Source organism: Mirounga angustirostris, unplaced genomic scaffold, assembly GCF_029215605.1.
Source record: "Mirounga angustirostris isolate CCGP_5_RB_7025 unplaced genomic scaffold, mMirAng1.0.hap1 SCAF_6, whole genome shotgun sequence".
Classification (NCBI taxonomy): domain Eukaryota; kingdom Metazoa; phylum Chordata; class Mammalia; order Carnivora; family Phocidae; genus Mirounga; species Mirounga angustirostris.
In genome coordinates, this window is record NW_026991714.1 from 57,898,637 (window position 1) to 57,926,267 (window position 27,631).

A 27,631-nucleotide genomic window follows, 5' to 3' on the forward strand; every position below is an offset into this window, starting at 1 on the left:
GGAGCACTGGGCAGGCTGCCCTGAGAGCATAAAGTGGCTTCCCGGGACACCATGTGGCTGGAGGGGCATTGTTTCCAGAGAGCCGAGTCCAAAAATGGAATGGCACGGAAAGATCGGGCAGTGCTAACCACAGAGTGGTGAAGGCCCGTTCCCTGTAGAAAGAGCCAAGCACTCAATAGCGTCATGTCTGGACACCCCAGACTAAGGCTTGGCGTGTGGTGGGCTTGCATGGGCTCAGCTGATAGAACAGAGGTGGGAGCAGGGTCTGAGCAGAACCTTCTTCCACTGCCTCAGGGACACCCCACGTGAGCACTCCGTTGGCGCAGGGTGATTGATAACGGTCTGGGAGAGCAATGCATCACACCGGTCTGGAAACCTCACTCCCGTAGTTAGCAGCGCATCCCGCAGTGGTAGAAAAGGAAAAAGGCAAACCAAGGACCAGCGACTTTGCTCACTGGCTCCATTCTTGCTGTAGCAACAACCTTGGCCAGGGCGGAGGTCAAAACTCTTACCTGAAATGAGGTTCCTGCAAGATTTATCACTCTATTTCTCTATTCTAGGCAAGTCGGTTCCAAACTTGGCTCTGCGACTGTTGTCTGGAGCACTTGTTGACATGCAGATTCCTGGGCTCCAGCCCTAAAGATTCTGATCCAGTAGGGATGGAGTGTACCCAGGAATCTGTGTTTCTAACAGGTGCTCCTGGTCATCCTGGCACAGGGGATCCAAGGACCAATATTTGGAAGTAACCACTCCAGCCCACACTGTTTCCATGGCATCAATCGCTGCAGATGGGCTATGGCTCAGACAGGGAGCCCAGGGGGAGCACCCAGCATGTTCTGGGCTCCCAACACTGACATACTAGTGTGTCCCAGATGCGTGTCTCCAGCTCTGCCTCACAGGGGGCCCCACGGCTCTCGTTTTTAGCACACGTGCTCTACACACCAATTGCACTCGGTCAGTTTATTGGGCACCTACTATAGACAAGGCAGTACCAGGTGCTGCAGGGTACAAAGACAACAAGGCTAGTCCTCACCCTCAAGGGGCTCACAGTCTAGTGGGAAAGAGACACACTCACAGGTAAACAAAAATACAAGGCAGAATGGGACGAGCTCTCGCACAGAGGCAAAGCCCCTGGGACGGCAGGCAGCCGAGCAAGGTCCCACGTGCCGAGGCCGGTCAGGTGTTGGATGCAGGCAGTGGCGCTTCGGCCAGTCCCCTGGGGACAAGCAGGATTCACACAGGTGGGACTGACCAGAGAAGGATGTTTCAGGCCCAGGGAAGGCGTAGAGGGGGGGAAAGTATGCTGAATGTCTGCCTTGACCGAAACATAGGCTGCTAATGGGATAATGAAGGGAACTGAAGTTGGAAACATGGTTTGAGGCTAGATGGTAGGGGGTGTCCTTATGGTCAGGATGTCTGACTTCATTCTGTAGGCAATGGTGAGCCATGGAAGGTTTCTGAGCAAGGGAGGACATGACCTCATTTCCTCAATTCCAGGTACATGGCTATAATACATGATTAGGGCTACTGTTGATAACTTCACTCTGGGGACTTACACCCTCTCTTGGTCTCAAAGCAGAAGCCCTGGGGCCACAGATACTTTCCAGGGCTGCACAAGGCTAGGAAGCCTTAGTCCAGGTAAATTCGGAGCTCACTTAACAGCTTTGCATCACCTCCATAGAACAGGAAGCGGGGCCTTCTAGAATCATTTGAAAGTAAGGGGCAGGGCCAAGGAAGGTAGTCCTTGAACCCTGGTGACCTAAGCATGTCATGGATGAGCTGCAGAGAAAATGGGAGTGCGAAAAGAAACCAGGGAGCATCACCAAACTAAACCACCTCCCGTTACCCACCCCACCCTCTAGCTCGCTGGGTGGGGAGACCCTGCAGTCTAACTCCCTAGAATCAGTAGATGGGGTTTCTAAATGCTCTATACAGACAAGGTTCTCCGCTGACACCTTCCCTAGGATCCTGCCTAGCTATCCAGGGAGGAGGGAGAATGGCGCCCTCCCCCACCTGGGCCACCCCAGCCTGAGAAGGGATGTGAGGCCACTGCTGTCCAGGTGGACACGGCGATGCTGGTCAGCGAGGGCTCCCCCAGAACCTCCACACCCGCCGAAGTGGGTGCCTGGGCAGAGAGGGGCGAAGTCACAGCTGGACTCCCCAGAAGAAATGCTCCTGGGGAGCTGGTGTGCACGTCGGGGCCAGGCCCGGCCGGGCCCCCGCCGCTGTTGCTGATGGTCCACAGGCATGGGTAGGGGCTGCAGAGACAGAGACACAGAATGCTTGAGGACGCTTCCAGAAAGGCCGGCCAGCTGCCCGGCACATACACGGTGCGAGAGGGCCCAGGTCCAGGAAGAGGGTGCCCAGCCACGGCTTTCTTTCTAGCTCTGACACAGAATAGCCCTGTGCCTGTGGGGAAGCTGAGGCGAGCAGGGAAATGCAGTGCAATAAGCATATAATTAGGCGTCCTGACCTGAATTTCCACGCTTGGCCCTGCCACTGGCAAGTTTGATTTTGAACACAGCATTTCATTTCTGGAGGCCTGCCCTGCAGCTGCGTGGGTGGGCAGGAGAGCAACGGGGGGGGATCTGGACGGCAAGGCCTGCAGGGAGGACCGCTCACTGGCAAGAGAACTGACGTGGTGCAGCAGCCAGGACACACAGGTGTCGGGAAAAGCGGGTTTGCATCCCAGCTCCACCACTTACTCCTCCGTGACCTTGGTCCAATTCACATCTCTGAGTCTCAGCTTCCTCATCTTCAAGACTCAGGGTGATAATTATGCACACGTTACAGATGTTGTTGTGACGATTGAAGAAGAAGATGAGCAGATGGTGCCTAGCACACGGCACTCACCAAAGGGCGGTGGTTATAATGAACTCTTCCATTCCTGGTCTCCACCCAACAGCTCTGGTCCCTGGCAGAAAGGCTGGGGAGCGAGACCTCCTCGTGGGACTTCTCTTATTCTAAAGCCCTGGTTCACAGACCTGGCTGCACATTGGAACCCCTGAGCAAGTTCCAAAATAATACTGATGCCTGGGTCCTGCTGCCACGGATCCTGACTCAACCAGTCTGGCATGCAGCCCCAGGGATCAGGATTTTTAAAAGCTTTCCAGTGTATCATAATGGGCAGCAATATTTGCACCCGAACACAGACGAACATGCCTGCTCTTGGAACAGGTGGGATAAACACCCATGCTCTAAGCCTTCGGCCATCCCTAGGTCCTGACATTTTAGAGTCTCTGCATCTTCTCATACTGCACTGCGTGCAAATAGGCTCATTACGCGGTGACGGTCCTGGGCTATTCTCTAGCAGAATCTTTATGGAGTCAGTAGTGGGTTAAACATGCTACTGAGGGAACGAGAGGGAGAAATGCCACCTGCACTCTGTGCCCTAGTCCAGAGACTACAGACCTCACTGGGCCAGAGGAAACCCACGGAAGGCCAGGCTCTGAGTGTTTGCTTGTTGTGTGTTTGGGTGTTAGGCAGCTCGGCTTGCCGAGATTTGGGGCCTGATCTCCAGAAGAGACGCTTCCACAACATCGCTCAGGGCAGGACCCCTTCCTGATGCCTCCCGGGCCGGTGGGAAAACCATGCACTCAGTTATACCTCTGACTGCGTGACCTTCAGGACGTTTTTAATGCTTCTGAGCTTTAGTCTCTCCAACAGTAAAATAGGAATTTTAACGCCAGCCTTGTGGATGTCTTTGATACTATAAATTACTTGCATAAAGTATCTAGGACAGAACCTGCCACACGATTATTTAATATCTTCAAGGACTCACTGTCTCCCTTCCTACCACAACCCAAATCCACGCTTTTCCCTTAGATAATCCAGTTGAGCACTGCCCAATAGATATAAAATGTGAGCCACAACAGCAAGGCTGAATTTTCTAGTAGCCACATGAAAGAAAAGAAAGAAAAAAAGAAAGAAAGAAAGAAAGAAAGAAAGAAAGAAAGAAAGAAAGAAAGAAGAGAGAGAAAGGAAGAAAGAAAGAAGAGAGAAGAAAGAAAGAAAGAAAGAAAGAAAGAAAGAAAGAAAGAAAGAAAGAAAGGAGAGAGACAAAGAAAGAAAGAAAGAAAGAAAGAAAGAAGAGAGAGAAAGGAAGGAGAGAGACGAAAGAAAGAAAGAAAGAAAGAAAGAAAGAAAGAAAGAAAGAAAGAAAGAGAAAGAAAGAAGAGAGAGAAAGGAAGGAGAGAGACGAAAGAAAGAAAGAAAGAAAGAAAGAAAGAAAGAAAGAAAGAAAGAAAGAAAGAAGAGAGAGAAAGGAAGGAGAGAGACGAAAGAAAGAAAGAAAGAAAGAAAGAAAGAAAGAAAGAAAGAAAGAAAGAAAGAAGAGAGAGAAAGGAAGGAGAGAGAGAAAGAAAGAAAAAGAAAGAGAGAAAGAAAGAAAAAAGAGAGAAAGAAAGAAAGGAGAGAGAAAGGAAGGAAGGAAGGAGAGAGAGAGAGAAAGAAAGAAAGAAAAAGAAAGAGAGAAAGAAAGGAAGGAAGGAAGGAAGGAAGGAGAGAGAGAGAGAAAGAAAGAAAGAGAGAGAAAGAAAAAGAAAGAAAAAAGGAAAAAGAAAAACGAGACTTAAGGCTAATTATATTTTATGGAACCAAAAATATTTAAAATATCATCATTTCAACATGCATTTGAGGTAAAAAAAAAAAGTTGAGATTTTTATTCTTTGTTTCCCGCTACATCTCCAAGCCTGTGTGTGCGCCTCACTCCCAGCACACCGCCACTGGGACCCGCGGCATTTCGAGGGCTCAGTGGCCACCAGCGGCCGGTGGAGGCTGCGTGGGGCAGCACGGCGCGAGACCCTGACTGCCACCGCAGCATCAGTATCAAAACCACCAAGGTCAAGCGTACAGCAACACCCACAAGCTTGTTAAAAGGCAGAATCGCAGGCTCCAACCCAGACCTGTTCATCAGATTGTGCATTTTAACAATATCCCAGGTGATTCTAACACACGTGTAAGTGTGAGCAGGCCTGCTGTAGCCCAAAACGCTATGATCTCCTAACGTTTTCTAGACGGGCAGATCACACATCATCGGACATCTCCCAAGACCCAGCTTTTAATTTTGAATCCCTTTTTGGACCTTCTCAAAATTCTGCATACCTATGTTGAACTTAACAGCTGACATTTATATAGAACGTTACTGCTCACAAAGCATTTTAATGCATTTTCTCCTTCTGTGCTCACCACAACCTACAGAGTAGCTTCTATTATTTCCATTTTTGCGATTAAAAAGCTGGAGCTCAGTGAGGCCAAGAAAACTGCATGAAGGCACAAAGTCAGTAAGAGATAGAACCGGGACTAAAGCCCAGTCCATCAAGCTCCAAGGTCCCTCCCTGTCCTCTCCCCCACACTCTTTTCCAGAAGTCAGAACGAAACTCAGGTCTCTGGTGTGCACGTTATGCCATGGGTCCTACATGCTACACTCTGCTTATTACCTGGGTTGTGGGCCAGGCACCCACACTCTGTCCCCCTGTTAGGACGGGTGGCTTATGAGAACACAGACAACCCAGCATCTTGAATTCTCAATGTCTATTTACACTTATTCCTTCAATCCTCCTACAGTCAGTATCTGTCTGCTACCATCACAGTTTACAATATTTCTGACTGGTTCAGAACAAACGATTGCAGGCCATAATGTCTTTTCCCTTTTAAAAATAGAATACCAAAGCTACAGAAGAAAGAGCATACAGCTGAGCAAGTGCTTTCCCCTCCCTGCTCTCTGGGAGAGAAAAGTCCATCCTGGGCGCCTGGGTGGCTCAGTTGTTAAGCGTCTGCCTTCGGCTCCAGTCATGATCCCAGGGTCCTGGGATCGAGCCCCACATCGGGCTCCCTGCTCAGCGGGAAGCCTGCTTCTCCCTCTTCCTCTGCTGTTCCCCCCCACCCCACCCCCGCTTGTGCTCTCTCACTCTCTCTCTGTCAAATAAATAAATAAATAAAATCTTTAAAAAAAAAAAAAGAAAAGAAAAGAAAAGTCCATCCTGTTGTTACCCTCACTTCCTAGTGGCTTAGAAGTCAGGACAATGGCTTAACCCAAGCCACCCTAGCGAAAAGAATGAGCTTGAGTCTCCAGTGCTCACGTCAACCGCCAAGACCACCAATGAGCAAGTTGCTGGTGTTGGTCTTACCTGGGCCCTGGATTGATTGGCCCGCTGGTGTGGGGTACGGACAGGATGCTGGTGTGCGGGGTGGAAGACAAGGAAGTCCAGCTGTCAGCTCCAGAGAAAACTTGCAGGTTATTGCTGGAGCTTTCTATCAAATTCACTTTGGGGAAATAACAACAGTTCAGTTGATGAAGCACATAGAACATACAAAGACGGTGGCCAATGATACCATTTTAGGGCAACATGTACCCACGGTTTGTTAGTACTTTCTGAGGGAAACAGAAAAGACGGAGGCTCTCAGATATACCGAATGTCAACCATATGCCACATGCCGTTCATATTTTGATCTTCACAACAACGACCTGTCCTCTCCACTTTATAGATGAGGCTCGGAGAGGTGGGACGATCTGCCCTTTATGATGCAGATCTGTCTGACTCACAGTACCACACTCACTCCCCTGTAAGAACGGACTGTGTCAGCACCCCCTGAACACAACCCCAAGGGCCCGCCAGTGCCCCCGATGAGATTTCTGAGGAGCGGCACCTTATTCTACTCAGCAACCCCAAGTAAATGGAAACATCTCAAGAATAGTGTCTTCTGGGGCGCCTGAGTGGCTCAGTCGTCAAGCGTCTGCCTTCAGCTCAGGTCATGATCCCAGGGTCCTGGGATCGAGCCCTGCATCAGGCTCCCTGCTCCGCAGGAAGCCTGCTTCTCCCTCTCCCACTCCCTCTGCTTGTGTTCCCTCTTTCGCTGTGTCTTTCTCTGTCAAATAAATAAATAAAATCTTTAAAAAAAAAAAAAAAGAATAGTGTCTTCTATGTCTTTGAATCTCCATTTGCAAAAATAGTGTATAATAAGAGAGAGGAAGGAGGGAGAAAGAGAAGAGCGAGGAAGAAGATTCCGGCATATACGCCTGGCTGGCCTCTGCAACTTCTTCAGCCTCAGCTCTGGTCTTCCACCTCTCCTGCTACCCTCTGTTCCAAATCCGTCCCCCAGACACCCCAGGTCCTCTCCCCGTTATGCCTTTGCTCAAACCACTCTTCCCTGGAGTGCCCTTCGCCTCTCCTGGGTCCCTTGCCATCCACCTTCACTCCCGCCCACTCCCACCTCTGTCCCCTTCTCTTCATCCTGCAAATCTCAACCTAAGCGTCAACCCCCCTGGGCAGCTCAGGCTGCTCTTTTTCCTTCATTCCCACAGCACCTTGGCTTGTGTGTTTCATGGAACGATTCTCGAACTTTAATGTGCACGAGAATCACCTAGGGATCTTGTTAAAATGTGGACTCTTTCAGAAGGAGAACCCAAGAGGCTACATTTCTAACAAGTTCCCAGGTGATGCCACAGGTCTGAGGACCCACAGGAGAGCTCTGGCTACACTGTGTTATGATTTGTTATTTATGTATTCGTGTAGCCCTGAGCTTCTTCAGAGGAGAAACTGTACCTTCCTCACCTTCCTATCCCCACCATCTAGAAGAGGGCCTGGCACCTAGCAGGGGCTCAGAAGCTGTGTTTTATGTGCTGACCACACGAAGGAACCAGGACGCAGTGGGAACGTTGCCCACTTTCTGGTATCATTAAGCTCCATTTTATTCCTTCCTGGCAGCAGCTTCCAAGGTTGCTGGGGGCGGCATGTGAAGGGACATAGACAGGCAGCTGGTGACCCTCTGCAGACAGAGCTTAGGGGGTCCCGATGGAGCCATGGAATACGAGTGGTAGAAAAGAGCCACGGGAAGGCAGTGAGCTGAGGATCCCAGAGCCCCCAAAACTTGGCTCTTAGAGATGCAGCTTGAAAAGCTGAGTCCACCGGCGCCCTGGGTGGAGGCCCTACACGCCCAATAGAAACCAGGAGACTGCCTTATGAAATAATTATAAGACACAAACAATGTCATAATTACATAATCAACTATTAGTATATAAAACAAAACCTTAAAATAATAATATATAATACTATTACATGTATTAGATGAAAGGGATGCCATCTTCAGACACTTCTTTTTACTACTAGCTATTGACCATTTCTCCACATCGCCACCCCCACGACCCCCCACCCACACCCCCAAGGGCTTAATTAGCAAAACCACACACCTGAGGGAGAATGGTTTCTATGCATGTAGGCAGAAGGGTAGGGAGCCTGCCGGTGCCCTCGGAGGCCAGGATAGCGCTCACAGCCATGGTGGGAGTGGGGAGCAGACAGAGGTAAGGGGGTAGCATACTGGTAATTGGCGTTTCCTGCTGCGCACACTCCATCCGGATTGGAAAAGATCCAGCCTCCCACTGGAAGAGACAAGAGGAAGACACAGGGACCAACCCTGAGCTTCCACACCAGACGTCAGGTCCCCAGCCACTTGGCATACCACGTCTCTGTGTGAGCGACTCTGAACGTCTGCCCCGGAGAGACGGAGGCCAGCCCCGCTGCCGCTCCCCTTCCATGTGAGCAGCTTCCCTGGCTGCTTAGCACAAGGATGGCAGTTCCTATCAAAGTTTGGAAAGCCTCTTGAGGAATGCTGGAACGGAGCCATATAATGAAAGGCCCTTTAATGAGTAAGTTACAGAAATGCAAAGGTTAAGTTGCTTCTGACTTACTTGAGTTAAATTAAAGTCAGTCTGAGAAGGGGATGTTGGATGTATGTGTCCTCTCCAGCTACTCGGGAATGTTTAGTGTGCCTACACGCGAGTGAAGGTCTCTTTCTGCCCCATGGGAAGGTGTCTGCTTTCTCACTCCCAGCAAGAGGGGCCACGGTGGCTCCCCTCACCACCCCACAGAGGATTCTGGAAGCAAAAAGTGGGGAGCTGGCTGGCACACCCTGACGCAAGAATCACGCAGAACATTCTGGAAGGCTATAAAACATTTCACAGAGATTGGTTTTTGAATGAAAAAGACAGACAAGAAACAGAAAGAAAGAAAAGGCATCCAAATTGGAAAGAAAGGAAGAAAGGAAGAGAAAGAAAGAAAGAAAGAAAGAAAGAAAGAAAGAAAGAAAGAAAGAAAGAAAGAAAGAAAGAAAGAAAAGAAAGAAAGAAAGAAAAGAAAGAAAAGAAAGAAAAGAAAGAAAAGAAAGAAAAGAAAGAAAAGAAAGAAAGAAAGAAAGAAAAAGAAAATGGTCTTGATGTCCAGTGGACAAAGCCAGGCCTGGGGGCGCCCGGAACCAGGCTCCGGCGCACTTGGCTCACCACAAGTAATGGACACACCCGAAGACGTTCGAGGAGAAGACTGCAACGCGTGACCTTAATAAAGATGCGGTTCTGCCCACGGGGCCGGTACTATTACAAAAAGCTTGTTTCTCCAGCTCGCTTTAAAAAGTGCTTTCCCAGGGGCGCCTGGGTGGCTCAGTCGTTAAGCGTCTGCCTTCGGCTCAGGTCATGATCCCAGGGTCCTGGGATCGAGCCCTGCATCGGGCTCCCTGCTCTGCGGGGAGCCTGCTTCTCCCTCTCCCACTCCCCCTGCTTGTGTTCCTGCTCTCGCTATCTCTCTCTCTGTCAAATAAATAAATAAAATCTTTAAAAAAATAATAAAAATAATAAAAATAAATAAAAATAAAAAGTGCTTTCCTGTAAGCTGCTCCCTTTCGGCTCCTCCCCAGAACATGCACAAAGGCTTAGGAGAAGCAGCGAGGAGAGAACCCCAGAGCCTGACAGCGGCAGAGCACCTGAACGGACCACTAGGATTCTCAGTCACGCTTCTCCGACTCCGGGGTTAACCTTCCGCCCTGACCTCACTGGCCCGGGTTTCTACTGCAGCTTCAGGGGACCTCCTCCCTCACGGGGCCTCCCCTGCCATCCAGACACGGGGAGCCCGGCGCCCTGTTAGGGACACCCAGCACCTGCAGAGTCCCCAGCGGCCTATCACTCACCTCACCTGGGGCTGTCCAGTCAGCCACCATACTCCTCCCCACGGGCAAGGCCACAGCCTGCCTGAAGCATTGTGGTGGGAACCTACTCGAAAATGAGCAAACACTAAGAACAGGGGCAACCCAGGCCAGACCGCCAAGAGGGGAGAGTGGAGAGGTAGGAGATACTCCCAGAATGCACTTGGGACAGTCCTTAGCCTCTGGGACAAGAACATGCCAGTCTGAGAAATCCATCACTCCCGTTCCTATCTCCCACCTGAGATTCCGTCCAGCCCTTCAGGAGCACCAGTTCTCTCTGGGAATTCTGGAAAGGGCATACACTTGTCTCGAGTGGAAGAAATAACCTGTTGAGTCTTGAGAGAAGCTCTGGAACAGGCCATGAGCACTCGTGACAGGTAGCGTCTGAGTGTGGTGGGCAATGGGTCCCAGTGCCCCCCAGGCACATCCCACCCAGTGTTCGCCCAACTCACGGTGAGAGTAGGCCACGTGCTGGCTCTCAGAGACGGCTTCCGGAACGTCTTTGAGGTGATTCCTGAAAGAGAGCGAAAGGGCGCCCTGGCTGTCCAGCATATTATACAAGTCCAGCAGAAAATCTACCCCAAATTCTCTTTGGAAAGCAATACATTTCTTGGAATAAGAAAATCAAACACCTTTTGTCTCAGATCTTTCCCCCCTTCTTCATCCAGGGTATTTTATCTAATGTGCAATTCCTCTTTGAATTGCAACCTAATGTTACTCCAATTTGCCGTATTTACAGCTATCCCTACTTAGTATGATCTCACTGGTTTGTGGTCATTGGTCCTGCCTGACGAAATTCAAGCAATAACAGCAGCTGGGATTTGCGTAGGACTTCGGGGCATGAGCACATCTGTGATATGCTAGATCCCCCAATAATCCCGCAAGGAAAATATTGCTATGCCCACTTTGCAGATGTTAAAAAGTGGGTTTCAGAGAGGCAACGTGACTTATGTAAGATCCAACAGCCAGGAAACGGCAAGGTCAGGACTCCAAACTCCAAGTCAGGACCACCTACTAAAAGTCCTGTTCATCTCACACATGAGATTTTCCTCAGGCTCTTAGTTATCTGAAATTAAATTAAATCAAATATTAACAGGACAGACAAAGTCTGTCAATTGAAGTCAATTAAGTACCAATGTTCTTTTTTTTCCAAGAATGGAAAAGAAAAACACGAAGATGTAGAATCACTAGCCTCAAGTGGTAGCATTACCATTCACCATCCCAGAAGTCTCTAAACTGATAAGAACGGATACTACACTTGATCTTAGCCAAAAGGCCAAGAAGCGATCCCCAGAAGTCTCTGAATGGTCTTCTCTTGGACCTGAAAGATATGAAGCTCTCATCTTTATGAACTACTCATCTGAATCACTCCCTTTCCTGGACTACATGTAGTTTAAAAAAACATTATTGAAACCATACTACTCAGAATTGAGGAGGAAGGGCAGAGTGAATTATTAAAAATCTAAATCACTTCATTATTTCTTTTGCATGTGCCTGTGTTACTTTCAAGAACCAGTAGTAAAACAGAGCTGAGCAAACATTGCCAGTTAGAGGTTCTCCTGGAGCTCTGTTCCGAGGGACAGATGATTAGGAGTTCATTGAATTTTGTTGATTTTGTTGAATATAGAATTGAATGTTACCAACCTATTTCTATCAAAGCTAATGCAAGCTCCTTTCAAGATGAGCATAAATTTCACATTTGCAGAAGTCAACTCATAAGATTTTACTGAAATTTCTCTACTCACCTTTCCTTGGCATCCAAGAAGGCTTTGGCAAAAGGGTTGTACTTGATTTTGAGAGCTGTTATCTTACGTTTGCAAAGACAAGAAGCGTTAGTGAAAGTGGAACATGTATGAACGGATAGAGCCCTTTATCTTCGCCTGTGAATTTCTGTAAAGTCAGAATAACCCCCCTCGCTTGTTCTCCCTCTCCATGTTTCTTTGCTCAATTCTGCACGAAATTACCAGTGCGCTGTCTCTGACAAAGAACGTTGTGTTGTGGCCCGTGGTGAAAATGGGAAATGCAATGTGATGTGAGCAAAGAAAGGGCAAAGCATTAGAAATGTGCAAAGCCCGAAGTAGCTAAACCCGGCATCCTTTCTTTTATTTATTCATCCGGTTTTTTTTTAAACATATTGAACATCCCCCTCACATCAGTTACTCTTCTAGTCCCCGGGAACACGGTCGGAGTGATGCAGGTGTGAATCCACGTCTCCCAGACAGCACGGTCTGGCATCACTCCCTGAGTTTAAATGATCACTTACTCAGGGATTCAGATCACAGAAACACAGTTTATCACTCCCACCCGCTGCCACTCCATCCCACGGCCTTCGCCGGCTTCATTCTTCAGAGCCACCGACATCATACACACATACATGGTGTATATTTGCTCATGGCCTCTCCCCGCGGGATGTACAGATGTGAGGGCAGCACACATCTGTGATGCCCACCGCGGCGTTCCCAGCAGGCGGTCACAGTTGACAAATCTTTGCTAGGTAAGAAAGCATTGAAAAGAATGTTTATTTCAGCAAGGGCCTGGTAGAAGGAAGAAGAGTTAAATGAAAGCACCACTCTTTCTGACCCGGGGAACGGGGGAGAAGTCAGAAGAGGGAGGAGAACCACAGGGTCTGATGTCCAGGTCTTTCTCCTGGTCTAAACCTGGAGGGGTCAAGGTGCATAGTGAGACCAGCATCTACCCACGGGCCTGCTCCCCTCTCAGGGTGCACCAACATTGACTCGGCAGGAAAGTGCGGACGGCAGAGGGAGGCTCTGAGGTTGGACTTCCCTGGGCTTGATTCCCATGGGGCATAATCAAGGCTGAAATACGGCATCAGGCGGCTAAGATAGAGTCCCAACACCCCCCAACATACACAAACACACACTCTCGAGAGTTGCTAAAGCCAGACCCTCCCCTCGAAGACCCAGACTCCATCCGAGGAAGAGAAGCAGGAGAGGGCTGGCCATCTTGAACACAGCATGTTTTTGCCAACAAAGACAGTACCTGTTGAAATGATCAAATATTTAACCTCTGTTCCCACCGGCCTGTCAGAGGGGCTCAGCCAAGAGGCCAGACTACTTGTAGAAAAGAAGTTACATTTTTCTCTGCACATCTGTGACGCGAGTTCAGCCGACAGCTCAATGTTACCTGTAGGCACTAAGGTAGTATTTCCAAGCCCAGATGCTCATCAGAATCCTTTAGGGAGACTTTAGAAACTACAGATTCTGGGTACCATCCCTGGAGATTCGGACTCAGTTGGCTGGGAGGGAGCCCAAATTCTTTAAGAGCTTCCAAATAAAGAAATGCAGATGAAAGCAGCAATAAGATACCTTTTGGGGTTTGTTTGGGGTTTTTCTGTTTGGTTTTTTTTTTTTTTTGGTTTTGGGGTTTTTTGTTTGTTTGTTTTTTTAACCTATCAGGTTATCAACGCTGCAAAAGGCTGCTAATCCCCACTGTCAGGAATGGTGTGGGGACTGAGATGAGTATGCTCTCTGAGGGAGGCAATTTGGTGATATTTCAGGATTCTAAACCCACGCCCTCCTTGATAGAGCAATGCCATTGCTGGGTGTTCATCCATGCAAGCAAACAATAGTGGATGTGGATGTTCTGGGACATTCTTTGCTGCATTATTTATGATAGCAAATAAAACGACTATAAACAACCTAATGTCCATCGGTGGGGAGCTGACTGCCTGAAATACAGTATATCCTCTGCAGGCACTTCAGAAAAAGAGATAAACCTGAAAAAAAAGAAATTTGCAGACTAATATGTACGACATGAGCCAACTTATGTGAGGAAGCCCATATTCTCATATATATTTATATATACACAGAATATGGGTGGGGGAAAAACACACTTGAAGCTATTATTTGTAGTGTCCTTGGGGAGTGGGATTCAAAAGGCAGGACAGAAAGAGCTCATTTGTACCTTTTCTTCTTCATTTTCACTGAACATACTTCTGTACTATTTATTTATTATGTGGGGGTTTCTTTAATGAACATGTATTACTTTAAAAAAAAATTTTTTTTTTTTTAAGTTTAGTCAGAAAGAATCCAACCCTCCCCTGGCACTTCTGATGACGAGCAGACCTGGGAAGCTCTTGAGTGTGCAGATGGACCCGAACATCATGCCCGCAGCTAATCCACAGAGGCCGGACTCTGGTTCCTCGGCTCTAAGGGCTGTGCCTTCCTTCAGGCAGGAAAGACCTAAGCGTGCTCAGAAGATCTAGCAAACAGGACGGATAGCATAACACAACCCAGAGGACTGCAGTCGCAGCTCAAGTCTCACAGACTTGCTCCTGGAGCGGGAGCTCACCCAGCTCTGTGCGGGCCAAGGGCCCACGGGGCCCTGAGAACAAAGACCCCTAGGCTTCTGTTGGCTTCCATGCAATGCACAACCTCGCCTTCTTGGCACCCAGAGATGAAGCTCTGGCAGGCCGTTGGCAAACAGGCAAGAGAGAGTGGAAAGGGCTACTCCACTGTTTAACTTCATCTCTGCTGAGATCACTGAGATCCTGGAAACCCAGCTTTCATCCACACGTGGTCCCCATCCTCCCACACCCTTCCAGGGGGCATTTCTGCACACGCGCCCATGCACACTTACCTCCTCGTTCTGATAGGCCGTCACAGCTATGAACTGGGTTTCAGGGAAGGAGCAGTTCATCACCATTCGATGGGCACCTCCAACACGCACTATGTGAACCTGGGGCTCATATTTATGCAGAGAATTCAACATTATCTGTGGAAGCAGGAGAAGGAGAGAAAGAGAAGCCTTGCAGAGCGTGCGGCTTGATGGCCCGCCTGGCCAGGGCCACCACACCATTCCCCTCGCCTGAGAACTGAAGAGGGGGGCAGTTTTCCGGAAGTTTCCAGGGAGCCTAACATCAGCGCTTATGCCGGACTTGCCAGAAAGTTGTTCCTAAAGAGTGTCAGTTCTCTGCCCAAATCCTTCGTCCTTTTTTTTCCTTTCTCTCCCTATTTTCAGAACAACGATGCAGATTTTGATCCATTAAGATATATTGTTGTTCTTCATAAGAGGAAACCTGAGATCTCAAAACACTGGCATGGCTGCATTTCGCAAGCAACTACCTGAAGGGTGATGACATCGGACACCTGCCGGTCACACTGCGTCCACTCTCTGTGACTCACACGGAGGTTTACTGCAAGTCTTATGCTGTGAAACGGGGGAGGCAAGAACCGTTTACTTTTCAATTTCCTGTTTTAATAAACACCTGGAACCTTCTGAACAGTGCCAGGACTTGGGTGTCTCACCTCCTCCTGCTAAAGCCTGAGCTCCCGGGTCCCCGCAGGCTAAGCACAGGGGTCAGAGGAGGGACAAAGACCCAGGGCTGAGAGGCTCACAACACGAAACAGCGGGGTCGGCAAACCTCTCCCCCAGGCACAGCGCTGCCCCCGAAACCGTCCACATTTTCTAACATAAATCACAACCCTACCCGATACCCTAGTATTCACAACCCTCCCAGAGAAAACAAAAGAGGAAAAAGCCCCGAATTCTTGTTCCCTCTAATTGGAGACCTTAAATAAAACCTTCCTTATTTAAGGTTTGTTTGTTTTTCTGAAAACCCAAAGCCGCTTCACTATTCTATTGACAATTATCATAATGTCCCAGCGGAGACAGCAATTATTTCATTTAGGAGCAGCTTTTTATTAAGGCATTTGTCTATTGCCAACATGCCACTTACACCAAAAAAGAGGAGAGAGAAAAACAGAACCCTGGTACCCACAAACATCTCCTCCCCAGGGCTGGGTAAAAAGCACCACACACAAGACAAAACTATGAAAGGACTCTTGATGATTAAGTAAACGGCAGCACTCTCTCACTCTCTTAACATCAGGAAGTCCATTAAAAACCGAAAGCACCAATTAAGAGCTGTTTATTCCTGTTCACATTTGGAGTCCAGGGAATAATTGGCTTCCGTGGGAGAAGAGGCCGGTGAGGACCCCTCTAATTGCCTAAATGCACCCTTGATATTTCTTGATTGGTGTTGCGGGGCGGCCGGGTGGCCGGGCGACCCGATCGTACCTGCCCACCTCCGTTGAGCTTGTTCGTCAGCTTGACTTTGCTGAAGGAGATGGGAGCTTTCATCCAGTGGGCCCCGAAGTTGGGGGAGTCCGGGTGGATGTAGACGCAGCTGTGGCCAGAGACCTCTGGCTTGCCTGCGGGCACCCACTCCCCATTGACGTACTTCCAGCGGTGACTGTCCGTGGGGACAAAGTCCAGCAGGAGGGAGTACATGGCATTGGGGTCCAGCCCCGTGACACTAATCTTGAGGACGGGGAACATCCGTCTAAAAGAAAAGGCAGAAACTGAGGCACAGGACGGACGTTAGCGTGTGCGGGACACCTTGCGCTTTGTCCAGCCATCTCTCTGCTGTCAGGAGACCTGCCGTGGAGCGCCTCAGGGTGCAGAGAATGCCCCAGGGCAGCATCCCCAGTCCCAACAGAGCCTCTTTTTACAAATGCATGTTATATTGGGGTTTTTACTTCAAACCATTGTGCTCCATTTTAAAGTCTGAAAACCACTGATGTAGTCATTTGACAGAGGAACCTAAAGCCCAAAGTGCTTCAATCAGATGCCACATTCCCACAGAGAGCTTTCTTCAAAGACTTCCCCCTGGGGTGCCTCAGTTTTCACACGAATGCCACAAACCAGTCCTTCCCCCTCTCAGAGAGAACACCAGCTCGGAATGACAGTCATGGCATGAACAGTGAAAACGTGGTTTCAGGGTAAAGGAAGTGAGGGAATGCTTGGCTCTACAGAGTTAGACCAGTTCCTTCCCTGCGTGACTTCTCAGAGCCTTTAATATGCTAAGGTGCCTATAAACCTCTGCGAAGATAGGGTCTGTGCACACACTGAACTTACATGACTGTGGAACCGTCCCTAAACTGAGCATTTTGTGGGAATTTGTGCTCAAGACGCACCGACCTGGATTCTTCGGTCCTGCTGCCATCCTTGAGAACGGTACCAGCAAGTTTGCTCTCACATATTTGCAGAGGCCCCTCACCTGGCTTCTCATTCCCGCTGGTTTGTTTTTCCTTCACCAAATGTACTAAGTTGCTCCAGGTTATCCTTAAAAGACCTGGTTTCTAGACATGCCCCCCACCACCACCTGATTGCCCCAGACACTGTCTTATTTGTCAGTACCTCTTTTAAAATCTGAATCCCCAAATGAGAAGCTAACAATCCAGAGTCTAGACACTTGCTGCTCAAATCGGTCCCTGAACCAGCAGCATCGGGATCAGGTGGAAGGTCATTCGAAATGCCGAACCTCAGACCTCACTCTAGACCTACTTAATCAGAAGCTGTGCTTTTCCAAAATCCCCAGGTGAGTCACAGGAACATTAAAGCTTAAGATGTGCTGGTATAGAGCATCTTTAGCTTTTGAGAAAATAACTCAGGAGATGTGCGAGGAAGTGAGGGCAGGGGGAGTCAGAGGACTGTGCTCTACGAGGCTGGGAGGAGAACGGGGCAGGTGGCCGGAGCGGGAAGCTGGGATGGACTGGACCGGCTGCTACTGAGAGCAGGGGTCTGCGGATGCCAGGAATGGGGTGTTGAAAGCAGGGAGGGGCGCACACGAGGATCTGGAAGGTCACCAAGGACATCCTACTATGGCCAGAGGTGGCCAGCGTTGAGAGGAGGTAGAATGGAATTGATACGTATGGAAAATGAAGGAACTGACAGACAGATATGACAAGGGACGGACCTAGAGACGGACTCCAGCCACGCAGGCTCCTGGTCTGCTGAGCTGAAATTACGTGGGCTTCCTGAGCAATCTGGACATAGATGGGAATCGTTTTCCCTTGGCGCATCCCACCTCACTGATATTTCCTTTCCTGGCTCCTCTTCCAACTTAGTCCTCCCGCTGCATGGAGGGGTTCTGTTTTTACCCACACCCCGCAGTCCCCTTTTCTAAACGCCCTGCCTTCGAGACCACTTCCCATCTCTTTGCGCAGAATACACAGCCTGGTCCGTGTCTCTGGTCCGTGTCTCTGGTCCGGCACTTGGCAAGGTTTCGACAGTCCCTCTGAGAGGCCAGATAGAAGGGTGATTTTGAGTGAAGGTTCTGGCTCCATCTCCTGCCCTTCCTGAAGCTGCCCTCCAAGCTTCCATCTCATGGTCTTGCTTACCCAGCCTCATTGAGTTGTGACAAGAACTCCATGAGCTACTTCATCAAAGTGCTTATTCTAATGCCTGCCACCTAACAAGGGCTTTGCAAGTGTTGGCTATCCTGTCATCACAACCAAGCTCTTCAGCTGGCCCCGCTCTCCTTCTGTTCCAAAATCCGACCGTGGGGCAGTGACTTCAGAAGCTGAAAACACGAAGGACATCAGCTTCACCTCTCTCCCGCCTGGCTGACAGGTACCACTTGCCTCCACTTTTCTCTCTGGAGAGAAGTCTAGGCAGAAAGGGGAGTGACTGCTAATGGCTTTGGGTTTCTTTTTAAGGGTGATGCAAATGTTCTGGAATTAGATAGTGGTGATGGTTGCACAACTTTGTGACCATTCTAAAATCTACTGAACTGTATACTTACGAAGGGTGAATTTGATGGCATATGAATTATTTTTAAAAAACAGAGCAAATCAATAACTTATACCATCTCAGCTTTTATTCTCCAGCTGGCTCACAGTCATTTGCAAGGAGACCCTGGCCTTGGGGCGCCTGGGTGGCTCAGTCGGTTAAGTGTCTGCCTTCAGCTTGGGTCAGGATCCCAGGGTCCTGGGATCGAGTCCCGCATCGGGCTCCCTGCTCAGCAGCGAGTCTGTTTCTCCCTCTGCCCCTCTCCCCACCCAGCTCGTTCTTTCTCTCGCTCTCTCTCAAAAATAAATAAATAAAATCTTAAAAAAAAAAAAAAAAAAAAAAGGAGACCCTGGCCTTGGGATTATGCGTGGGAAATGCTGAAGGCTCCCTCCCTCCCTCGGCTCCCAGCAGAGCTCTCTCTCCCCTCCCTCAGTCTTGGTGGGCTCAAGGAGAGAAAATCTAAATAGGAGGTTAGGACAAGTATATGAATTAAATGAAACTCCTAGGGGAAAACCTGCATCAGATGATGCATCTCGAGTCCAGGTCCTGCCTGAGCGCTGAGTGACTCACCTCGTCACTCCTGTCCCTTAATGACATGATGATAACTTTCATGTAAAGGAAAATGATGGTCCTTCCCTCGGGAGCTACCTGTGGCATCGAAATTTGTCCACTTGCATATTCTTTTGCTTTTTCTTCAACAGAAGGATTTCATCTATTCTTTTCTCTTCATATCAGAGGAAACTATTCCCTTCCACAACACATTTTAACATTTTCAATTATTTTAATAATATTGGCCAAGTATAGAAAGCAGAAGCCCCCTGAAAGGCACAAATGCCATTTGCCAAGAATCACCGAAGTGGACATCAGAAATGATCCCAGGGGCCACACTGGGTCACTGTCAAGAGCCTGGCTTGTTTCTGTGAGGTACACAGATTATCTGATATCCGGTCCATTGCTTTTTCTGAAATGCTAAAGATGTCTGGTTTGGTTTTGTTTTAAGAACACACAGGAATGAGGGGTGCCTGGGTGCCTCAGTCGGTTGAGTGGCTGCCTTTGGCTCAGGTCATGATCTCAGGGTCCTGGGATCGAGCCCCGCATCGGGCTCCCTGCTCCACGGGAAGCCTGCTTCTCCCTCTCCCACTCCCCCTGCTTGTGTTCCCTCTCTTGCTGTGTCTCTCTCTGTCAAATAAATAAATAAAATCTTTTAAAAAAAATTGCAGTATAGCTGACACACAATGTTACATTAGTTTCAGGTGTAGAACACGGTGTCTCTCCTTTTTGATTTTTCTAGAAAATAAATATGGGTCACAAAGAAGGGAAAAGTCCCCTCAATGTTTTCCCAAATCTCAATACCTAATTAGAGGTTTATTCACTCATTGAAAGAATGACTTTTGAGCGCCTGCTCTATGGCAGGAACTGTCCGAGGTGAGGGTTCACTGGTAAAAAAAAAAAAAAAAATACGGACCCAGTGTCTTGTTCATGAAGCTTACCTTGAAACACCAGAAGTCAGGCAACAAAAAATGTAAACAGGCTTCTTTTTTTAAATATAGGAGATAATTTTCAACTGCAAGAGTGCTATGAAGGAACAAAAGGAGGTGATGTCACATAGGGAAATTAAGAGTGAGAAACTACTCTAGATGGATATTAGTAGGTCCAGGGGGACAGTAAGCTAAGACCCAAATAAGGAGAGGCAATGAGTCCTATAGACACCAGAAATGACTTCTATAAATGCAACTACACACAAAAGGAATAGCAAGTAAATGGCCCTGGGGTCCTATAAGCCTGGACCATTGAGGACTACTGAGGAAAGAGAAAACCAGTGTGACTAAGGCAAAATGAGGAGGGGGGATCTAATTTTCATTTCTGCTCTCCCTCCTAACTATATCACGCTAGGTCTCACAAAGAATGTAGCATGACCTTTAATTCCAGAATAAGGGACTGTGTAATGGCTTTTCTCCTTTCCTGCTATGTTCAGGAGCTATACCTGATGTTCTAAAGAACCCATGACCACATGAAAAGGTTCTCAACATCATCAGCCAGCAGAGAAATGCAAATCAAAAGTGCAGGGAGGGATCATCTCCCCATTCACTAGGATGACTGTGATTAAAAAGTGGACAATGACAAGTGTTGAGGAGGTAGAGAAACTGGAACCCTTGTACATTGCTGGTGGGGATGTAAAATGGTGGAACCACTTTGGAAAACAGTCTGGTCGTTCCTCCACCAGTTAAAGACCCTGCTGCCATATGATCCAGCAATTCCGTCCCTAGACATATATGCAAGAGACATGAAAACACACATTTACACAAAAACTTGTATCCGAATGTTCATAGCAGCATTATTCCTAATAGCAAAGAAAGCAGACACAGCCCACATGCCCAGCAACTAATGAATGGATAAAAAAAATAGGGCCCATGTATACAGGGGAATATGACTTGGCAAGAAAAAATGCTACAACATGGATGAACCTTGAAGACATTACGCTAAGTGAAAGAAGCCAATTACATATTGTATGATTCCATTCATACAAAATGTGCAAAGTAGGCAAATCCATACAGATTGAAAGAAGATTAGTGGTTGCCAGGGCTGAGTAGGATGGGGTACTATGGGGGTGATGGCTAGAGATGCAGGATTTCTTTGGGGGGTAATGAAAATGTTCAAAAATTATTTGAGGGAATATATGTATAACTCTGTGAATATACCAAAAACCACTGAATTGTACACTTTCAGTGGGTGAATTGTATGGTATGTGAATGATCACAATAAAGCTCTTTTTTAAAAGTAAAGAAAGAAAAAGTAAAGAAGTCATAGTGCCCTGGCTAAAAAGTTACAGGGCAGCTGGGTGGCTCAGTTGGTTAAGTGTCTGGCTCTTGATCTCAGCTCAGGTCTTGATCTCGGGGTTGTGAGTTCAAGCCCTGCACTGGGCTCCATGCTGGGTGTGGAGTCTACTTAAAGGGGGAAAAAAAAAAACCTTTGTGAAAAGTTACATAATGGCTTATTGCTTTATTCTCTTTAGTCTTCATCTGCCAAGACTTATAATTATTTGTATTTTGTTAAACAGCTACACTTGTGGTAAGCATAGCATAATGTATAAACTTGCCAAATCACTATGTCGAAAATAATGCAACACCATGTCAATATACTCAAATAAAAAAAACTTATTTTAAAAATGCTTTTATTCTTTTATCACCACACGAATGAACTAAGAGATGCTATGTATTTTTTAACCTCCGTTATCCCGAGGAGGAATAAATAAGTCAGTCACCTTGCCACAAATCTTGTAACCGGGACTGGAACTCATCCTAACTCTAGGCCAAGTTCAGCTCCTGCACCTCACCTCCGCCTCTCTTTCCACTTCACAATGAGCAGGATGCATCGTCTGGGGATACTCTATGTATTTACCTGTGGGCAGCATGCACGCCCAGGCTTTGTTGTCCAGGATGAACTGCACTTCTAACCCAGTTAACCTTTCCTCCTTTTCTTTCCAAGGTCTGGCTAACCACAGAGAAGCCCCAGAGTCTTAGAAGAGCTGAGAAACATGTAAATTGGTCCCTAATTCAGGAGTTGGGGGAAAAGGAGAGAAAAAGAGAGAGAGAGGGAGAAGGAACAGGAAAGCAAACGTGGCAGGATGAACAAGCACTCCCCCAAACCATGCTGAAGAACCACAGGTGGTTTGGCTTTGCCCATGAGCTCCACGTGCCTTTGCCAGGAGGTCAGTTTCTCAGTTTCTGTTTTCCTAACAGGTGATCTCGAGAGCCAGTGCTGCTGAAGGAGGCTATGAGGAGTGAGGTTTGCAGGAAGAAAGGGGGCAGCTTTTGTAGGTGGGGGAATAGCAGAGATGGTTAAAGATAAAATTCACTCGCACCTGTAAACACCTTCCTCTATCTCCTCACAGAGCTATAATATTCATGAAATGCTCATCGGAGCTTTGGAGTGTGTGTGTGGGGGGGTGGGTGTGTGTGTGTGTTTGGCTCATATGCGCATGTGTATATTGAAGCTCGCGTGACCTGGTTAGAAGCAGATTACACAAACACACACGATCCTCATGAATCGTAATTGTAAACTTGGGAGAAAAATGTCTGTGGCCTACAGGGCACAGAAATTTATTTGCCTGATGCACAACCTCCATTTTCTCCCCTCCTGCACGGTCCTCACGTCAGCTTGCTGCCCTGAATCACTGGCAAATTCAACTTAATGATTCCCAATACTTATTTCCTGACAACAAATGGACGCACCAGTTACATTCGAAATGCTTCCAATTTCTGAAAACCTGTTCAAGGCAAATCTAATCAGAACTGAGTCAAAATTATTCAACTGCATGGAAATATATATGAAATATAGCATTGTCCCCTAAAGTGAAGATGTTCTAGTAAAGAGGTATCATAATTGTTGTTATATCTGAAAGACAACTGAGTATGGAAAACTAAAAGTTATATTTAAAAAGAGGGAAGGAAAAAAGCAGGGGAAGAAAAGCAGGGAGAGAGAGGGAGGCAGGAGAGACGGAGGGAGGAATGAAGGTCGTCAGGATCCCAGTTTCTGGGGGTAATCCAGAGGAAAACCCTCTACTTCTGATCCATGTCAGAGGCAAGCCTCCTGTTTATATATACAAATGGGTCTCTGTTTGAAAATGAGACTGAATTCTTTCATCAGTCCATCCTATGTTACTTCAAAACTTTCTCTTTTTTAATTTTATTTAAAATCAGTTAATTAAATAGAGTGTATTATTAGTTTCAGAGGTAGAATTCTGTGATTCATCAGTTGCATAGAACACCCAGTGCTCATCACATCATGTGCCCTCCTTAATGCCCAGCGCCCAGTTACCCCATCCCCCTACCCACCTCCCCTCCAGCAACCCTCGGTTTGTTTCCTAGAGTTAAGACTCTTATAATGGACAGGAACTATCTGATGACCCCACTAATGCTTCTAGAAATCCAGAAGTCTACCCACAGGGGCTGGCAGGTTATATGAATGAAAAGGGCTGGAGCTGGGTGTAAAATAACAGAAATCATCTTCTCCACAGAGAACAGCCACAGGGGCAAGTTCCCCGGGCTCAGGAGTTGGTGTGAAAGGCAGGGGTGAAGCATCCGGAGGAGACGGGCTGTGTCTGCAGGCAGAGGACAGGGGGTACAAGGGAGATTCACAGGAACAGATGGATAAGAGAAGAGGGGACAGGAAACAAGATCTTTCTGTATCAAGAACAATAAGGTGTTGCTAACAATTTAATCTGTGAAAATAAAAGACTGAGAGTAATTCCAGGCCAAGCTCGTTCATTACCAACACATCAATTTCTTAGACGTGTGTCTTCCCTTCTCTATCTGAAGTGTAAAGGGAACTGTCTCTCTCCTGGCAAAATCTTGACCCTAAGGGGTTCAGAGACCATAAGAGAACCCAAGAGAAGATTCAGTTCACTGGAAAATGGGAAAGGGCAGCAGGACCTCCAGAGATAAGAATAACCAAGTTGATTGTAATGAGACTTTTCTACAAAGAATATTTTTCACATATTTAATATTAAAGGACATTAAACATGGGAAGGATTTTACATTTTAAATATGCAGAAAAATATCATATAGGTGAACACAGGCAAGAGGAAGCTCTTCCTAAATTGTAAAAGTACATGCCAATATATCATATTATTAAACTAAATCTGAGATGGTTTCAGAAACTGTAATTTCTTCCCCATAGGAATAGATAAACTGTATTTTTACTTGGTGACTGTGCTTATTTTACTTTCATAGATGGCCCCTTTGACAGCCAAATAGATAGCATGAGGCTAAATATTAGCACAACCACTACCCACTGAGTACAAGGAATAATAAACAGTTCCACCTATTACTGGACATCACAAAACTTTTACAATCGCATCATCGTTCATCTGTGAAAGGAAAGAAAGTAAATCCAGCTAGAAATTTAGGGGTGATCCTTTGAAATTAAAAACGGATTTTCTATTTCTTTCTACCAAAAATAATGGATAAATACAGATCAAGAGTAGGAACGGAGGTCGTTACAACTGCAAATATTAAAAGTAACAAATCCTATATATGAAATAAGTAGGGGACCCATTTAGAGACAGCAAATAGAAATATCAAGCTTGTTTCATTGGTATTCCAAGCAAGATTAATATTCTTTCTACTAGGAGTGATCACAATTTATTGAAATGCCCTTATTTCTGGCACACCTTCCCCTTACAGAACACTTTAATGCCATGCAGCAGCGTTGGCGTTCTTAATTCTCCCAGAGAGACAAGGGATGGTTCGTTTTCTATAGTGTGCATTTTATTCAAAAATAGGAAAGCAAGACATTGGGAAAGGAAGCATTTTGCACAAGGACAAAAGCCTGCCAGAAGTCCCGTTGGCCTCAACTTTTCTCCCTTAGCAGAATTTCTCCTAAGGGCCACGATCAGAGTCCTGTTGAAACTAACCATACTGAAAATGTCTTCTGACTTTTGTGCTTCTTGACCTTGTGAAGCAAAGGATCTGTGAGCATCAACTGAATGTTGGGAGCCAGTCTGGCCAAGCTGGGAGCAGAGAGATTTTCTTTCCAAATACTTGCGTTTCCTTTACTAATGAAAGCTCCCACAGTTACCTCTGACAGCCACTTAGCAGGGCTGGATTTAATAGAATCCAAGAAATGCCAACAGAGATCAGTTTCTGTTCATCTCTAATTTGCTGCAGTGAGAAAAAGGAAGGTATCTTCTCTTTTCTCAGGCAGTGCATTACGGCTTCAGGATGGTATTATCACTTCCACGGCTCTCACGTCATCACAAACATACACAATATCAAATGAACACTCACCACAAATCCACACCAGGAAGCAGAGGTAGCGAGCAATTAGCAATGAGATTACATTTGCCCTTTGGCTCCCGATCTTCAGCTGGTCCAGAATTTCTGGCAAGTTTGCTATACTTAAGAGGAAACATTCAGCTTCCAAATAAAGTTGACTTTCACCTTATCTGAACTGAGTTGGAGCTCAGGTCTGCCCCAAGATAGGCAGTTAGTCAAAAAGTAATATTCTCTTCGGACTAATTTCCCTAATGCATAGGGCAGGCCCCCACTTCTGGTACCTTCCCAGAATTTCTCCGTTGAAAATGCATGCAAGGTGGCTTCGTCCTCTACTTCTCTGTTGATCTCGGGAAATTAATTAAGTTGGCTGGGGGAGAGCCGAGTGAGACTGTCCTTCTCCTGAGCATTTTAATCAGCCCCCACTGCCTCTGAGTGAAGAAGGGCAGCCTCTTCGATATTCAGGGGACTCACCACCCTTGCCGAGCCCCTCCCAGCCCAAGCAGGACCGCGGAGAAACTCACCTGCCATTCTTGGTCACGATCATTTCGTTAGTGACTTCCTTGAATCTCTGCCAGAGAGGGGCATCCTCCAGGATGATCTGAAGTTGCTTCTCCGTAGGGTCGCCTTTCTCCCTCCCTGCCTGCAGCTCACTTTCTACCACGTTTAGCAGGCGAGAAACAGTACCATCGCTGCCCTTCTGGGTGCCCAGCTCGCTCATGGCCATAGGCCCCTCTCAAACTTGGTTGAGAAGTGTCACCTATCTCGCCTGCTACCACCTCCTTCCTCCTCTCACTTGCCTGCTTTGCAAACCCAGCTGGGCAGTGACTGGAGAGCTGGAGAGAAGATGCCCTGGCTCTTGCCTAAGCTCCTAGCATGACACCCCTTAAAGTCTCCAAATTATACCACCAACCTGTTAAGCTTTAGTGGGGAGGGGGAGGGAGGGGAGAGGTAGGAAGAAAAAGCCCTCTCTTAATTACTCATTGGATCAGGTGAGAGAGAGCCTGGCTTTCCCATTGGCTGCTGTGCATAGAATAGACATTTAAGAAGAGTACTCCATCCAAATTATCAGGCTTTTATCTTGTTGTACCTGAAGAGGTCTAATCACTGTTTTGAGGACCATTTTCCCATTAATTAAAATTGTTCCAGGCCCAGACTGCAACAATCAGGCAAATCATGTTTGTGTATAAATCGTGGCATGTGGCACCTATAGGAAAAGAAGTCCTGGGGAGGATTGGAACTTGATGCCAAAGCAGGCTTTCCAGACACAGTCGAGAACCCAAATCCCGCAGCTATCTACTAGCCCCAGATAGAATAGCATACATGGAAGGCCAAAGGCACTGTGCCAGGAATATGACAGTTGTACCAGAGAGTAAAGGAAGATGCTCTGTGCACCACCCACTCAAGGGTCAAGGTCCAGAGGGAAGGAAAGAGCTAAGGTCTCCTTTCTCCCCGGGCACCCCCTCCTGCTCCTCTCCCTCCTGAGGGATCCTATGCACACACACACCCTGCTCATTCCAAGGGCCCTCAGCACCTCCAGCAAACAGAAGGGCTCTGAACCTTGTCCTGCCTCCCTTAGAACTCAAAGCCCCAATTTGTTTTTGTCCAGCCCTCGCCAGAGGGACAAAAAAATTCATTTAGCACCGTATTACTCTCTCTCTACGGAGGCACTCTGCCCTCAGTGACTGAAAATAAGCTGTTGACATTACGATGCAGAGCAGCTTTGATCCAGAAGGATCCAGAAGGGCTCCCTGGCTTTTCTATTAGACAGTCCATGACCTATCTGGCATTCTGGGGTGAATGCCCACATGCCCTAGTAATATACTACCAGTGGAAAATGCTTCTCTTACCATGACACACAGTACAAATTGGGGAGGTGAGCGAAAGGACAGAGGTAGCTAGCTCTACCTTCCCAACCCGGAGTAGATCCTGGGGGTTATGAGTTTTTCTCTCAATACAACTAAAAGAGGATCAAAACGAAAGGAAAAATAAAAGCAAAAATGATAAGATAAAGTTAGGGTAAAGATAATACTTAAAATGCACTCAGGGCAGAGGTGCCTGGGTGGCTCAGTGGGTTAAGCTTCCTGCTCTTGGTTTTGGCTCAGGTCGTGATCTCAGCTTCATAGGATCGAGCCCCGTGTTGACGTTGGGCTCCATGCTCAGCGGGGAGCCTGCTTGAGATTCTCTCCCTGCCCCTCCCCCCACCCCCACTCACGCTGTCTCTAAAAAATAAATAAATAAATCTTTAAAAAAAAAAAAAAACTAAATATACTCTTACTGTATGATCCAGCAATCACTTTCCTTGGTGTTTATCCAAAGTTGTTGAAAATTTATGTCCATACAAAACCTACACA

At 47.3% G+C, this 27,631-nt stretch overlaps 1 protein-coding gene and 1 pseudogene across 1 annotated transcript; both read right to left on the bottom strand.

The window, feature by feature from the left end:
- Positions 1–27,523, bottom strand: TBX19 (T-box transcription factor 19). Its single transcript, XM_045877522.2, has 8 exons — positions 25,802–27,523; positions 16,009–16,273; positions 14,569–14,703; positions 11,715–11,776; positions 10,422–10,483; positions 8,189–8,377; positions 6,129–6,264; positions 1–2,258 (listed from the first exon to the last, which is right to left on the bottom strand). The coding sequence occupies exons 1-8, from the start codon at positions 26,002–26,004 to the stop codon at positions 1,973–1,975; spliced, it is 1,338 nt and encodes a 445-aa protein (XP_045733478.1). The 5' UTR covers positions 26,005–27,523; the 3' UTR covers positions 1–1,972.
- Positions 11,100–11,257, bottom strand: LOC123847293 (U2 spliceosomal RNA; annotated as a pseudogene).
- Positions 27,524–27,631: the final 108 nt, after the last annotated feature.